Raw genomic sequence first — 17,392 nt, forward strand, 5'->3', positions numbered from 1 at the left:
ATTCATATAGGCCGACACAACAAACCACACGCATACACCTGTACTACCAGCCATGGGGTCAAAAACAGCATTATTCTGCTATAACAAACAGTCACCAGAACTAATTATCAACTATTATAATGATTATAATTATTAACATATGTCTCATTTTGCATGATTCAAAAATTTTTATATTAGAATGATGACTATTGTAGAGGCCATCATGATGGTGTTGTAATATAAAATAATAAGGAATTACAGAAAAGTAACATCTTTATTATCCAAATCTTATTTACTCAAAAAAATATATATATATTATCAGATGGTGCAAGCTTCTCTTAGCAAAATTTAATATAAAATTTATATTAAAATATTTTATTTATAGAATAATATATAAAACATTTTTTATTATTTTTGTTATATAAATGATTATTATAATAAGATAGTGGCCATTAAATAATAGCACATTTGCAGCATGGGAACTTTAGCTCAGATGGTGACTCCTATTGTCTTTGTGAAAAAAAAAAGAAAAAGAAAAAAAAGAGTTAGGAATCCAATTCCTCCAATCCGTGGATCTCCGATTCCACCAGTAATGACTTGATCCCCTAGAGAGCCTAGGTTTTGAGTCCACGACGATTAGCCTCTCCTAATTCTCTCTCTCTCTCTCTCTCTCTCGTTTTTTTAGGTTTAACATGTGCAAATGGCCCCAGTCTGACCCTTGCCACGTTTACCTGTGACATAACATGAGCCCCCGACTCAGAGAAATATCGACCGGAACATCAGATTTCGTTGCGTCCGAGGAAGGTCACCATCCCGAGGACCACCAAATCTAATACGATCGAATCCCGCACATGGTCTCGCACAGCAAACAGTACAGCCAACGGACGACCAAGTCCTTTTTTCGATCAGGAAAAATTCGCTCAAAAATTGAAAAGAAATCGGACCAAAAAACCAACCGAGCTGTCCGGAAAACCTCCCGAACCGTTCCTTCGTGCGCCGCCGAGATTCTGGAAACCCCGAAGAACCCTAGAAACGATTCTCCCCTTCCGCATTCCCGTCATCTTCTCTCGCTCGCCGGGTCTGGATCTCGATTCGGATCCCGCATTTGGGATTCTCGGGCTCCGGTTCGGCGATTCCGAGGGAGATCGGAATTCCCAAATGGCGGGGATTGCCATGGAGTGTTTGGGGATTGGAATGCGATGAGGAGCTCAAGAGTGGTTTTTCGGCCGGATTCGGTGGATGTTAGGCATCGTTAGAGGAGTGATTTTGGATTCATATAAATTTTGATTGTTGAGGAGTTCGAGATGGATTTTTCGGCGATCAGCGAGGAGCTGGCCGAGATCGAGGGCCAGATCAATGATATCTTCCGCGCATTGTCGTAAGAATTCAGGGCTTTTCCTTTCTATTTGGTTTGTTAGATTATGGCAGGACTTAATTGTTAACCATTTAACCTCAATAGATTATTTCTATCAAATTATGAAAAAGAGAGTTTTTTTTCTTCTTCAAATATCTATTAATTAAGTCTCTGGAATGGCTTGAAGTAGCTTCTGCAAAACTCTTTCTCAACCTTATTTCCTTGAAGCAATGAAATTTTTTGAAGAATGCGAAATTGACTGGTGAAATACGAGGTTTTTAACATTTATTGTCTGAAATTGGTCTTATATGTAGATTTAAATGTGATTAATGAAGGTAATAATTTCCCAATGAACATTTCTTGTATCCATTATGAGCAAGGAGACAAGATGATCGATGTCAATTGTAACACGATGTGCTCTTTGTTTCTTGAAATGATGGCAGGCACCCTAGTCTAATTGGAAACTTGGCATTTTGTTTGGCTTTATTTTGTTTAACTTAGTGTAAAATTAATACTGGAGATTCTTGGACAGTCCATTGTCGTGCATTGAATAATTTGTGCTTATGACATTGCCAACAGAAACGGATTTCAGAAATTGGAGAAGATCAAAGACCCGAATCGACGGAGTAGGCAGTTGGAAGAACTTACTGATAAAATGCGGGAATGCAAGGGGTAAATTCTTATGAATCTCTTCTATGTGATACATAGTTATGCAAAATTTGAAGCTTTAATTGCATTTTTTTGTTTCATTTCCTTTATTTTCTTTTCTTTTTTTTTAAAAAGGAAGTTGCCATTACTTAAGTACTTATTATTTTCTTGATAATTTAGTTGCACTATTGTTATGGATGTTAGAAGCTTTCTAGTTGAATATGCAAGTCAGAACCCGCAAACCACCTTCTGTATTACTGACTTGTAATGTTGTATGTGAATGTTGAGCTTCAATGGTCAGAATTTACAGTCTGGAATATTAAAAAGTCATATACTTTGTAAAGCTCATCGGGGAAGCTAATTTTACTGGTGGAGTACAATGAAAAGCTTATTTTCAGAGCAATCTATTGTTGTGTATTGCTGTGCACAACTTCTGCAGCCATATCATTTACATGTCCTCTGTTGTGTGTATGGCAGCTGATTGTAGGGCATGTTAACAGATGATGTTACCATGTGTGGCATGCTGCTGGTGAAAAGCAGAGAAATCTTTTTTTTTTTTTTTGCTTTTAGGTAAATGAATTTTGGGTATCTTATAATGATGAATTTCTAGTTATATTGTCTTCATCATGATTTTGTCCAAAACTGACGATGGTGCTTTTCAAATACTACAGAATTCATGCAAATGATGCTAGTTTCTGGGAAAAAAGAGTTATTCTTAGTTGTTAGTATGCAATAATTGTCTTTATTGCTGATTTTTGATTTTGTGCTTTGATGTTTCTCTAGTCTTATCAAGGAGTTTGAAAAAGTGATGAAGGAAGCAGAGAGCAGAAATACTCATGATACCAATAAAAAGCTGAATGAAAAGAAACAATCAATGGTGCTATTGGCAACTTTGGTTTAATTTGTTCCTTTTATTTTACACTTCCTTGCACATTGATCACCTAACTGAATTGACGCACACCTTTTGCAGATTAAAGAACTGAATTCATATGTTGCTCTCAAGAAGCAGTGAGTTTTTATCTCTCAGTATTTTTTAATTTGTTTACTTTTTTATACAATGGAGGATTGCTTGCATTTATGCATGTATTTGTATATGAACATTCATACTTTTGTATCTGGTCTGCATTCTGTTATTGGTTCCCATGCTTGCATCTGCTTGCTATGATTAAACTCTGATAATCTGAAACTTGGAAAGACCAACTTTTGCCTTCTGTAGATAAGTAAGGAGAACTGAAACAAAGAAACATAAAGAAAACTTCGGGGAAAGTTGAACGGGGACCTTAGATTGTTATCTGATTTGAAGGCAGAGTCTCATGTATCAAAGTTGTACTCCACAACTGACACCTTTTTGATGGAAAAAAGGTGACGATCATGAAGATTTCCTGCTCTGGAGAGATGTTCTTCGTAGTATCTTAGATGAGCAAAGAGTCTTAAGTTTTATTGGATATATTGCTATAGAATAGTGGGGAAATGCTAAGGCAGAAGAATATTTTTTTTGGTGATTCTGAGTCTCTTTTTCTTTCCTTTTGTCTTTTTTGGGACTTGCTTGTGATCCTTTGTTCATCAGTTCTTGTTTAACTAGTGGCTAGGATACTTTTTAGGCATTCTACCCATTGTTGTAAGAAGTTAATTGATACAATCTACAAGGTTAATCTTTTAATTAACATTTGAAGCCATGAGGCTGAATGTTGAAGATGATGATAATGTCTAGAGATGAGAACGACATAGCAATTATATCACATTGTAGGAACTCTATGTGCTGGTGTAATCTATGATAGCTGGATCTGCCTTTTGAAATTTGAGCATTCATTTGAAAGTATAATAATAGGAGCTCTTAATATTTTGAGAGGTATCTAATAATCAAAAAAATATTTTGAGAGGTATATGAAGGTTTAAAGTAACCTTGTTAGTTGCAAATCTTATGATGAGATGTTGCAGCTTTTTTTTTCATGATATTTTTTTATTTTTTCAATGTGTGGACCAATAATGTGGATTATGGGAACAGCCTTGGAGTCTAGCTGACTGTTGAATTCTGAGGCCTTTTGCACTTTTTCTTCTTTGCACTTCTCTGCATTTAAACACTTTGGCCATGGATCGCATATATTGCGAACCCTATCAGCTTTTGTCTCTTTTATTGTGTAAGGCTTCCTAGCCCCAACCACTTGGCACTTCCTTTTCACCTCACTTGCAAAGCACTTGCAGGACTGTAGTATTTATAGGGGAAGCAATAATATACACTTTTAGAGACCATCTATAATACATGGACAGGGGATTGTGTGTCTGCTGTGGGTATGTTTGTAAGCATTGGATCCTTTCAGTGTTTAAGTATTTCTTATGTAGTTGTGTCTAAGACTCATTCCCAATATTCAAGTACAAAGATGGGTGCAGGTACTCTAGGCTAAATTGAAGGGTATAGGTAACATAGAAGACCATGACATCTCATGTCATGCCTCCTCTCACTCCAACCCTTTTAAACATGATGGGAATGGATGGCTTGAAAAAAATCCATATCTCGACTGGAATCAGGACCCTCACATCTGCCACTATAGCTTTCACCTTTTGGCTAGTGCGAGCTCGAACTATGGTTTACATGGTGGATAGTGATGGACCATAGTCAAGTAATTTCAATTTGGATGCATCTAAACCACTGCCTTAAGTGGTGAGCCCCATCCTGTGAATGACACACTCTCGAGAAACTAATGGCCAAAATGGATGGAGACAAAAGGTGTTAAGAGCGAATGGCACATGGTTTAGTGTTTGTTTGTGGTGGATCTGTATGCGACAGCAAGAATGGAAAGATAATATATTGCAAGCTCAAACTATGTTATACATGGCAGATAGCAATTGGTTGCAAGTGAGTAGCTTCAGTTTGGATGCATTGAAAACACCACCTCATGCACTGAGCCCTTTCTTATGAGTGATACATTCCCTGTTGCCGATGTTGGGGAAGTAATGGCCTGGATGGTTGGAAATTGACGGAGTTAGAGGAAGTAATATGTGGTTTTGTCTACCAGCCTCTAGCTTGTTATGCAACAGCAATGATGGAAAGTGAATGTATGCTTACTCTTTTAAACTTAAACTTACCACTGGGGAGATTATCTTTTCTTTCCCTCATAAGCTTCTTTCCTTCCTTGAGTGGGAATATGTCGGGACATAGGCAAAAAGTAGCGTATAACTGTGCACTGTTAAAGTTTCCATTACTGGACTCAACTGTTCCTCCTCGGAGAATTGGTTTATCATTTTCGCTTTGCAGAAATCTCCTTTAATAAAATTCTCTTATTATAATACGTTATACTCCTAAATAGCAAATAGGATTGTCCATTCCCTAGCTTGTTTTGTCATCTCTCTGGATATTTCTCATATATGGGATAATTAATCTTCCTAATGTATCTCTTTTTTTGACAATGCATGAGCTTTTTTTTTTTAATTCTGAGAAGATTTAGGGACAATATAAGTTTCAATTAGAATAGCTGGAATTTAATTTGCAATTGTTTGTTCGTATTGCCTGCATTTCTGTTGGAAAAGGTCTTCTTTTTTTTGTTTTGGATGCAGGCAAACAACAACTGCAAGTGCTTTTTCTTTTCTTTTCTTTTCTTTTCTTTTTGCAGTTGTGAAGTGTTAGAAGTGCCATTACCCTATAACTGATCCAATAAAGTTGCACCATTCGAAAACTGTAAATTGTTTACTTTTAATGCAATTGGCAGAACAATTTTCATATTACACTGTTACTATAATATAATCATTCTATTCTGGTGCATGTAATATAATTATCATATGTTAAAATATAAAATTACAACAGTACTGGATATTACATTATCAGCATAGCATTTAAGTTCATTATTTTGATCACTTGTTATATTATTTTAAACATACACTACATTATACTGTACATTAGATATGATTATCTAACAAATATTAGTATAATGTAATTATTTATTCTATATTAATATAATTATTTAGTTTTCCTATGGCCATGCCACTCATGGGTTTTAAGGATGTCAGTTTTGGAGTTTAGTTCCTTGCATGGTACAATGGAAAATAAAATAACAATATGTTATCCTTGAAAGTAATCTTTTGCTGATTACTATGGATGGCGGAAGAATATATTATAGAATGTCATTGTTCTTGAGGTTGTGGCACTAAACTACAATATGATATCCAATTTAGTTGCACTACCAGTAATACTTCTGGTTTTCCACTCAATATATTTTTTTTGTCAATTTTTCTTCAAGGCCTCTATCCTTATTGCCTTGATATGGGATACTAACTCTGTGCTCCTGTTGTTCCATACATCATTTTGCTGTACCCTTGCATAACTTTTATTCCTCAGAAAATTTCTTATTCCTTAAAAATCAGAAAAAGATTTCCTTTTTTATTTATAATTTATTTCTTTCTTCTCCATGAACAAGCTCAATCTTATTTCTTTCTCTTTTCTTCTGGTATTTGAAAATTTAGTAGTATTTTTAACATTTCTTGTTCTATTTATATACTGTGCAGTTAGATGATTGACTATTTGTTGTATCTGGAAATACAGTATGTTGGTTGAGAAAACTGTTGATGCCTAATTTATGGGCAAGATATGTTCTTCGCTGGTTTTTCCAGTAGTAGAGATTTATTTAAGTGGCTAGAGTTCAAAACTTTGGCCAGTTCATCTAATCATATGGAATTCAGTTCTACGGAGGCTACTAGATGGTTTGAAAGGAATTAAATGGAAGAAAATACGGAAAATTAATGGAATTTGTAAGAATAATATGTATATTATTTCTTATTTTGAAGAAGTGGGGTGGGGTGAAGGTTTGTCTTGTACATGTTTGATTTACTCTGATGATTTGTGTGGAAATATATGATTTTACCTCCTTATGCTTGCTTATGTAATTTTATTTCATGAAATATTGCTGCAAGTTTACCATCAATTAAACACTAAGCTCTCTTTAGATGCCAAAATATATCATTTCATCTCTCATTCTTGAACACATCTGTTGTCTTGCCAAATTGCAATTTTAGTGTCATCAGCAATTTTTGGCTGTCCACTCATACCATTATCAGTTTCGATATGTTACTAGAAAGTTGGTTTTCAATTATTATTTTCATATGCAGTCTACAAACACAGAAGAAAACTTTGCTTCAGTTTTGTTAAATTTAATTTAAATACTCTTTTTTGTGGAACCACAGGCATGCAAATAGTCTTGAAAATAGAAGAGTTGATCTGGTTGATGGTCCTGGTGGTGGAGATGGGGTTAGTGATGAAAATATTATGTTAGCATCGAGTAAGTTCTTTTGTTACCTTGGCATATACATTTTCAAATAGACAAATTACATTTTAGCTACTTAAAATCAAGATGAAAATAAGTTTCTGCAAGAAAGTGCATGTGATTGTAAAACACCTGTAAGTGTCAGTTACCAGGTAGTTTGTAAATGAACAATTATTCTTTAATCATCTACTGTTTATCGTTTGTTCACTTGAATAAGTTTGTATGTTTCATTTATTCCTGGGAAAAGTCATACACAAGATCGTGGCATGAACATGTTACAATATTTAACCAAGCAATTTTGGTACTTGTTGGGGTCGCAGCCTGCATTCACCATTTAATATTGAACATGACATAATAAAGGACCACAAGAAAATGACGATCTTTTATTTTTTATTGATCTTGTACCTTTTTTTTGATATAATACAATACATTTTAGTTAAACAGAAACTTGATTAATTAAAAAAGGCACACGAACATGTTAACAAAAAATATTTAATGGCAACTTTGATTTGATTGATTCAGTCTCAATTGTCATTTTCTTTATTCTTTTCATTTTTCTACTTATTTAATGAAAATTAATGATATTAAGTGTTTTCAAATAAAAAAATAAAGTTGTTTGGAGTTTAGATTTTTCACAAACCGGCATTTTGTTCCAATTTGAATGGGTTCTGATTGTTACTTTTGTTATCAAAACGTTGATAACAAATAAAAAGGGTTTTAATGGGATTTAGCCCCTCCTCCCAAGTTATTACTTGGAATCTTCTATATATCTTGGATTAGAAAGTATAGGTCAGGAAATGAATATATTAGAAGAGCTGTTGGAGTTGCACAAACACAGAATAAAGTGATGCAAAATCAATTGAGATGGTATAAGCATGCACACGGAGATCTAAGAGGTCTCCAATAAGAAGTACTTTAATTTTGTTGAAGGATGTAGAGGGAAAGACCTGAAATGACATGGATGGAGGCTGTGAGAAAAGATATAAAAAAGCTTGGATTGCATCAGTGGTGGCCCTAGATAGGAATTCTAAGCTCATGAACATCCATAAAGCTCAACAAAGATAATTGGGCTAAGGCTTGAGGGTTATAGCTATGCTATATATCTTGAATTAGGTGTCAAATTTTCCTCAAATGGAGCCAATTGTGTATTGAGTTATATTGACTATATTCTGAGGAAATCAAGTTATCTGGGATTATGAGAACATAATTAGATTTTTAGCTAGATCCAATCCAGTGTCACTGAAGATTGTATTGCCTATACTACTACATTTCATAGCATTGCTGCTCCAATAGGGGTTAAAAGAGGTTTTTTGCTAATCAGGTGGTTATACAGCATGCTTTTAGAAAGTATAAGTCTCCAGTTATATCTGTTGAAATCAGGTGGTTGAAACTCCAGTTTCTACTTTCTCTAGTTATTGGAGGAAATCATCTAAATTACAATAATAACAATGAGAAACCTAGATGATTGAGATTATACCAAACCATTCTAATTAAAGCTGCTCAAGAAAATGTTGTCTTTGTTGAATTATTAAGTTCCTTCCTTGTCAAAGTCAAGTTGACTGTCTGTTACTCGGTGCATGTTAAATTAAAAAATTGCTGCATTTTTCATAGCTTCATTAATTTGATTTTTAACCATTTTTCTCGATGTAAGAATAATTCTAATGTAAGAAGTTTAAAGTGATCTATAATTTCTAATGTGACATGTTGTTTGCAGCTATGACCAATCAACAGCTAATGGACACTGGACATGGAATGATGGATGAGACAGATCAGGCAATTGAAAGATCAAAGAAGGTTAGATTTTCCTTCAAATTTTATTATGGAACCGATCAAAAGATTGTAGTTGGCAGTCCTTTCCAGGTTTTCTTATGCTACAATTTTTCAAAATAGTATGGTGTACAGTTTGCTTCCTAACTGAGTTGCTTAGGTTTCTCTATAATAATGCAACATCGCTGGAGTTGCAGTCTCTTTCCTGTTACTCATTTTCTTATCATTTTAAAAATCATGGTCTACCTTCTAAGGTGAAGTGGAAGGAGAACGTCTAACTTTCAATATCTATAAATTTGGTTGAAGAAAATGCTAATTGCAGAAGTTTTCTTTTAATGTTCTTGTGCCTCCTTTCTGCTGTAATGGAGAACTGGTCAACCTTATTTTAGTTGTTTCGTTTTACTGTATACATTTTATATGTATCAATTTTGGCATAAATTTTCCTTCACCTCCAAGACAAACATTTTAGGTCTTTTCTCTTCTATTAAGGCCCTTTGACATACGTAAATTTAATATACGATTCCCTTAGCATCCTTTACATGTTAGATGTTACTATATGATGTCAATTACATCTCCTTCAATTCATGCAATATGGTTTAATGTGATCTTATCTAACTCTTACATTGTCTAGTCTTACATGTCAATGTTAATAATTTTTATCATCTCATTTTGGGATTATGAAGTCACATGGAGTATAGATATTGGAGCATGCTATATAGCATATTTTTGTTTCCTCGTACTTCCTTTATTATCGTTCAGACATTTTCGTATGCCTCTCCATTTTTCTTCAAGCAACAAAGTTAAGATGCTGTAAACCACTATTTCTGGATACTGCTAAGCTTTCTCAGACTGTCGCTAAATCAACCATTCGATTTAGCAGCGGAGCTTGTGTTGTTTGATAGCTTCCTACTTTTTGATATCTCTAGGAGATGTACCTTTTGTATATTTTCATTATGAAAATGGTGCATTACTATTGGTCATTGAGAAGCTGACAGTCCAGAATATATAGTCATCCTGCTAACGTTAAAAATGAAAGCAGGCAGGTCTACAGAGTGTAGAAGCTATATAATACCATTTATTCCTTTTTATTTTTATGGGCATACCTCCAATCTTAAGTTCTTTTATTTCCATATGTCATCAGCAACTTTCTGGTTCTGTGGACTACAGGTTGTGGAAGACACGGTTAATGTTGGGGCAGAGACTGCAGTTGCTCTCAAGGCACAGGTGTGTAATTTATTATGATTTGATAACCCTATCTTTCCACCTCAGCCTTAAATCATTCTAGATAATTTCTCTTTGTTAGTTCCAATGCAGTAAACAATATGATTCACATTCTGATATCTCATAATTTTTTTCAGACTGAACAAATGAATAGGATTGTTAATGAACTGGATTCAATCCATTTTTCCATCAAGAAGGCATCTCAACTGGTGAAGGAAATTGGTAGATCGGTTAGTTTCTCAAAAACTTGGACTTCTTATCTGGTTCTCTAAAACTGTAGTGTCTCTCTTCTCTCATGTTCATGATGTTTTTCTTAGTCCAGGTTGCGACCGACCGTTGTATAATGGCCATGCTCTTCCTTATAGTGATTGGAGTGATAGCGATCATTATTGTAAAGGTGAATATATCATTTGCTTGTCAATTTTTGAGCCTTCTCTTGCTGACTTTCTTTTTTCCTTTTTGTTAAGATTTTACTGTTGAACGCTTGAACCTGTTTATATGTAATTTCACTAAGACAATGCAGATACTTATTGGATCCATGTAACAGCAAGCCAGTTAAGATTTATGATTGGAACTCATATGCAGGCTGTTCTCACAGCCCAAACCCAAACTTTACCAATACTCACAAGGCATTGTCCTTGCCTAACCAGACTTCATATTCTAAACCCCTTTCTGTGACAGATTTAGGCATGCCTTTATGCTCTTTGGTTTCAACTCAACCCCTCTTGATCCTGTGGATCTGTGGAGCTGATCTAGTCCTTTTATTGTCATGTGAAACTTGTGTCACCAAAAGGACCTTAATATGATGCTGTTCTACCTGATTTCTTTGTGATGAGATGATGCTGTACTCAATGAATCATATGAAAGAATTGAAATTTAAACAGTCTCAGTTAATTAAAATGATTGATATTTAATTTTTTATGCACTAATAATTTTTTTCTTTGCGTTAAATAGTTCATAGAATGAATGCTATCTTGAACTCAGAGTATATGCTGGCTTCTGCAATGCCAACTGTTCAATCGTTTTTCAAGCTTAATCTCTGTGAATATGGTGCCATCACATATGGAAGAAAATGGTACTAAATTCTGTATTTGGCAAGTACTGTGTGCTGACTCATATCAATTCACTTTGGTTCATTCTAAGTTCTTATATTGAATGATTTTCTGATTTTCTTCATATCATTAGGAATGGAAGTGGACCCAGGCTTGTCTGAGACCTATCGGGCCAGGCCGACTTCAGGGCTAGCTATAGGCTAGGCCCAAGTCAATTTGGATTAGGTTTGGGCTTAAAATTAGAGCATGTAGACATTTCGGACTGGGCTCGGGTAGATATTTGGCCCGGTCTGAGCCTAAGCCCAAACCAGGGCCAAAATCCAACCCGAACCATATCCGAAAATGAAGCCCGAACCATATCCGAAATCCACTGCAACAGTGTTCTTTTTATATCCTTGTGAATCACTAAATGAATATTAAAGCTTATGTGTATGCATGTTTATATGTGTTTGCGGAACATAGCCAATTTGTTAGTTTTATGGCTTCAGAGAGATTTGAGGATGCTTATAGTTAAAATGCAATTTTCATAAACTTCACTCAAGTCATTAGCAGGTACTTAATCTCGATCGAGCCAAATCAGGGAAGCCCAATTTTTGGTCCAAATAGGCTAATTCAGGTTGGCTCGATTGGGTTTGGGTTGGGCCCCAAGCATGGGCTTGAATCAAACTCAGGCCTAGATTCTCTAAAATTTTTGGGCCTAAGCGTGGCCCAAAGCCAGAGGAAAAATTATGGTTGGATCTTGGGTAGAGGCATGGCATGGCCCGGCCCGTTATCATCCCTGCATAACACGGAAATAATTAACTCATATTGATTTCATGGCATCTTTCTTTTAAATGCTAAAAAAGCATCTGGAATTCCAGAACTATATTTGTATTGTGGATAATATCAAAGACTAGACTAACTTCATCGTAAAAATTATGATGGGCTTTGGATCTCCCTCACTGGGTGCACAAAGGTTCTATTTGGAATCATCCTTATCAATTGCTAATCCTCATTTTTCAAATGTCCAGATTGTGAACCCACATAACAAGGATATTCGTGATATTCCTGGACTTGCACCGCCAGTTAGTCGGAAACTCCTTTGGGATTCAAATGGCAGATGAAGTTCTGAATCGTTCAGCTGTCCAATTACTCCAGATGGCATTTTACCTCCCAAGAAGGCATCTCTGCTTGGCAATCCTATTACTCAGTATGATACCTCCTTGTAATTCATTGCTTAGTGTTGCTATTATTGTCAACCATTTTTTATTTTATTTTTTATAATTTACCTTTTTATTACTATGTGACAAAATGATAGTCCGGCACAACAAATATTTGTTTATATATATAAAGATAGCATATTATCCTGTTAATTTTCCTTCCGGGTGTCATATTTACCTTGTCAAATTTTGGCAGGGTTTCACTAGAAGGCCTAGTGTTTCTGCTTACACAGGCCATTCTTTTGTAACTTTGGAATATTGATACCCTACCATTTATTTTGAGCAAAATTCTCCTTCCATTTTGATGGCAGTCGTTCTCTGATTTGTGACTAGTCACTGGCAATGCATATGATACGGTTCATTTATCAGATGATTTTGGTGCAATCAGAGTGTTGGCAATCAGCTCACCTGATTATTTGATTGTTTTGGTTTGGTATGGATTTCATGGTCCACGTTTTAACATTCCGTTATTACTGTTGTCTTTTAATATTTTGCTTTATTTGATACGATTGAAATCAGACAGATAAGTTAGGTTTGGTCAAAATACTTGCACTCCATCTTGATTCGATATGACTATTAATTATAAGAATATACCATCACTCACTAGCATGAAGGTGCTTCTTTATGATCATCATCCACAGGGGCTGTTCAGATCCCTGAATTTTGCTACTCTGCATTGCTATTTGGCTATAACTTTTATGCTTCTGTATGCCCATGCATTAATTTCGGTAGAGCAGTAAGTTTAAGAATAGTCCCTCTGAAAAATATGCATATTGTAAATCTTCATGATTGATGGGATCAGGATCATCTAATAGATGCTCCTTGAAAAAAAAAAAAATACATGCATCGAACGCGATGAGATCTAGTATGAGAGTGACAGAAAGCTTTTGCTATTGCGCCCCCACCCCCCCCCAGCTAAGGATTCATGAGGTTGTCAAACTTCAAACCATGAGCCTGGACAGTGTCAAACTGGCACCTTCCCAGCAATTAGCAAAGTATTTGCAAAATCCTGTACGTCATCAAAGCAGGCAAGCTGATGACCATTTTCCTAAAGTAGACAGGACAACATCTATGTCATGACCAAATTAAATTTCTGAATCTGGTCTGAGGAGCTGTGTCTACAGGCATTATTGCATTCTGTTGACTCTTGTTATTGCATTCTGTTGACTCTTGCATGAATTCTTCCATGGACCTTCCGTGCAAGCTGGTCAGGTAGGTATCCACCCACTCCTCATGCTAAGCCTCCCTTGCGTTTTATTTATTGGTTCATTTATTTTTGATGATTAATTGAGGTGGATGCACAACCCCACCTGCCAATACACAGCCCAAGCGACTTTGCTGACTCTGTCAATAGCATTTTATTTATTCATTGATTCATTTTTGATGATTATTTTTTGGTAAACTGCTACAGGAAATGATTTGCAGAGATTTGGGCTAGCTTTTGAACTCCTTTAAGTTGGCTTTCTCCTCTCTCTCTCTCTCTCTCTCTCTCTCTCTCTTTTCCTACTTGATTTTGTTCCCCTTTGATTTTATCTACTTAATAACATTGTTTGGTGGACTTTGCCCTCCCTTTTCTCAGAGAGAGAGAGAGAGAGGTTGTGGTTGTCTTTCTCACTAAAGTGGGTATGGGCCTAAATGCTACATGCGAACAGAGAACCAGATCTTTCAAAGCAAACAATGATATCATGAATTATAGTATAGCAATGAGATCAAATGAGGCAGGTTTGGTTCAGTTTGGTGACTTGGGCTCTCGATTGACCGAATAGTAGTAGCTCCTCTGGTCTCCCACGCATTCATTGGTCGGTATGTTTCCGAACTCCCATCATATAACAAGTTGAAGCAGAAATGCAGTTTGAAACTTTACATAGTTCAACAATTTGAACCATCCCTGCAATGGGAAAATTCGAAAGTCAGTGCACATATCAAGCGTTTGGACGAGTCCGGCAGAGATTCGTCGACCGTTGAATAATATTTGTCGTAGGTGCTGAAATCTGTTTTTGTTTCTCCTAAAAGAAAGCTAAGCAATGCTACTTTTCCAAAAAAATTCCAATACAACTCATGCATGAGGTAAGAGTCTGCAGGAGTCTCATGGGATTTCTTGACCGTTGAACGGTTTTTATCGTATGCACTGGAATGTGCCATCTTTATTATTTTCTTGAAGTTCTATCGACGTCATGAGATAGAGTGATGGCAAATGGTATGCTTCAGAACTGACACAACTCATACGAAAGACTAGCCAATCAAAATTCTTCACAAAGTCTCTAATTTGTCGATTAGAGTCCGCCATATGGTAAGCTTAAAGGCGCCCAGGCAACTCTTCGAATTTCAAAATCCTCCATAGCCGGGGGCACCTTGGCCACAATCACTAGTGGTTTCCTAAACTGCACCTGCGAAATGTACAGAGCGTGATGTGTGTGCGAAACGTTCGCGCATGATTCTTGGAATGTGCAGTGGCCTATCGAACACAGCAGACCTATGTGCTTGAATTCTCCGACGACGAGCGTTGTTGGCCTCCGTCAATATAATCCGCTCTCAGGAGGACATTCAAGGTAAGTGCTTTAGAGCTTAGGCAGACCATCGTGTCGTCACTCCCAAAAAAAAACCTGATCTATTTTCTGAGCATCATTCTGACTTAGGCATTGAAGGATTTCCTACTGAATATTCTTTGATAAAAAAACTCACAATCTCAACCTTCCGATGCAACTCCAGGCTTTTCACTGTTCTATATGTACGTCTAAGCAGCTCACTGCCAAGCCCTCTAGTAGACTTTTCTACTTGGTGTCCCGGCAGGCTGATTTTTAACGGCAATAGCAAGATTTTAATCTATAATTCTTGTATCAGCCCCAAGAAATTGGCAATCTAACGCCTACGCTAGTTTGCACTTTAATTAAAATATATGATAAATTGATTGCATTGTCAAAGGAAATATTTACATTAGACAATATTATAATCTAGTTGGGTTTTGAGGTACATGCAAAACAACATTTTTGGTTGACTTATCAATAAATGCTCTCTCTCTCTCTCTCTCGGAACGCTACTCTACACTTGTGCCACTAACATTACTTAACTACTAAATTCATATTATTCCTAATTTGAATTTATAAATTGCGAGCAACACTTAAATTCATGTCTGAATTCAAATTCACTAGCCAGCATCAGCATCATCAGCACAATATATGAGCTAACCTAATTTCCTTATTAGGTTGGTCTCTTTGGTATTTGTGATCTCAAATATGGTTGATTTTCTTAACAAAAAAAATATGCTAGATTGTTTTTTTTTTTTAACCTATATCTGCTGTAATTATTATGGAAGGTAGACTCTGTTGTAAAAGCATGCGCTGTCACTGTTTTAGTGATCTTGAACGATAAAATGCATCAAACTTTGCGCAAATCTAGGCACAAAAATTGCATGACAGAAACTGCATGAGAAATTGCTATACTCGTCAACTTCCTACCAACAGGAAAACAGCAATCAGCCACAACACTGTTCAAAGGAGAAGATTTGACGCAACATAAGGTTATGCTTCAGGGAGGATCCGGCGCAGTTTTATACGGATACTGGAAGTTGCGGGATCACCCATGATGGCTGTTTCAGTTCTTGATTCAGTTGAACTGCCGGGGCCTCTTGCCCCTTGTCTTTCGTTTTGACGGTTAGACACAGGTTCGCTTGAGGAGAATCTTTTCTATGATCATACCCGAATCATGTCATGCATGAACAGGCTCCGTAAGATCCCGTAGAATAGAATAAGTGATGTGGCATGATCCACGTCGAAAGTAGTGTCCCGAATCTGACTTTGGGGTGGATCAGTCGAGTTATCAGAGTCCCGCCCAATGGGCAGGCTTTCTTCGGCGAGAAGATGGACTGAAATTGGATGGCTTTCAATACATGTCCTGTAGAAAATCGGACAAACATAGGCGGCTCCCCTGGTGCGCGGGGGGCTCTGATTATGGGAATGGAGTTGGCTCGGGAGTTGGACAAAATTTTGACCTATCTTTTCGCCTAACATGACTGTGGGCCTCTGAAGTTACACTATGAATGATTCTAATATAACAATTAACAACTCATTATTTTAAACCATGATTCGAAACCATCTTGACTTGGATGGCAGATAGATGCATCAACAACTTTTTATTTAAGATTATCGAGTCATTACCATCAGGGGCGGCTCAACCCTTAGGCAACTGAGGCGGTCGCCTAAGGCCCCAGCCCAAAGAAGGCCCACCGTAGAAAATGCCTCAAAGATAAAATGAAAAAAAAGGCCCCTTGTAAATTCGCCTTAGGCCGGCCCACTGTAGAAAAGGCCTCAAAGACAAAATGGCCTTAGGCCCCCAAATACATTGGGCCGCTCCTGATTACCATGATGCAGCCTGTCCTGTCAAACATCAAACCTTTATAAATAATGAGGCATTTGGTATGAACGTGTTAGAACTAAAAACGCCCTCATTGATTGGGATCATTCCTACGTGAATCTTCACGAACTCGTGTTGGTAACAAAGTGCCAATATTAAAGGTCTTCTATACACGTTCACACGCGAATCAAAAAAAAAAAATTCCTTTCCGTGATGGAATGGAAAACTTTGGAATCATCTTGGACCATTTTGATTAAATAAGCTCGGGAAGATTTCACATTGATTTCCTAGTTAATTAGCTCGTGGCAGATCGTTACCCTTTGTCTAAAAAAAAAAGCATACAAACTCTGGTTGTTTGATGGACTTGGAAGATACGGATGGATATTTAATTTGGTGGGTCATCAATGAAATGTTATTGGAGCGGTAGCAATCAACACATCTGGGGATACGTTTTATATCTTGCAGGACTGCGAGGGAGACCATGTCGCATATTTTGACCCAAGAAATTATTGTGTGGGGCGAGCAATACGTGGTTGGGTAGTCCAATTAATGGATGGTGCAAACCTAGTA

General features: G+C 36.6%; 1 protein-coding gene across 1 annotated transcript; it reads left to right on the top strand.

The window, feature by feature from the left end:
• Positions 1 to 886: 886 nt before the first annotated feature.
• LOC103706358 (novel plant SNARE 11-like) lies at positions 887 to 12,771 on the top strand. The gene is made up of 10 exons (XM_039118028.1): positions 887 to 1,357; positions 1,913 to 2,005; positions 2,765 to 2,858; positions 2,952 to 2,989; positions 7,154 to 7,248; positions 8,948 to 9,027; positions 10,168 to 10,224; positions 10,359 to 10,451; positions 10,544 to 10,618; positions 12,284 to 12,771. Exons 1-10 carry the CDS (start codon positions 1,284 to 1,286, stop codon positions 12,374 to 12,376), a joined length of 792 nt encoding a protein of 263 aa, XP_038973956.1. The 5' UTR covers positions 887 to 1,283; the 3' UTR covers positions 12,377 to 12,771.
• Positions 12,772 to 17,392: the final 4,621 nt, after the last annotated feature.

Source organism: Phoenix dactylifera, unplaced genomic scaffold, assembly GCF_009389715.1.
Source record: "Phoenix dactylifera cultivar Barhee BC4 unplaced genomic scaffold, palm_55x_up_171113_PBpolish2nd_filt_p 000298F, whole genome shotgun sequence".
NCBI lineage: Eukaryota > Viridiplantae > Streptophyta > Magnoliopsida > Arecales > Arecaceae > Phoenix > Phoenix dactylifera.

Bases quoted from the DNA above. Each gene is read 5' to 3' on its own strand.
- LOC103706358 (XM_039118028.1), top strand. From the start codon at position 1,284: ATGGATTTTTCGGCGATCAGCGAGGAGCTGGCCGAGATCGAGGGCCAG. The intron at 7,249-8,947 runs GTAAGTTCTTTT...TGTTGTTTGCAG, and splicing joins AAATATTATGTTAGCATCGA to CTATGACCAATCAACAGCTA. The intron at 10,225-10,358 runs GTGTGTAATTTA...AATTTTTTTCAG, and splicing joins CAGTTGCTCTCAAGGCACAG to ACTGAACAAATGAATAGGAT.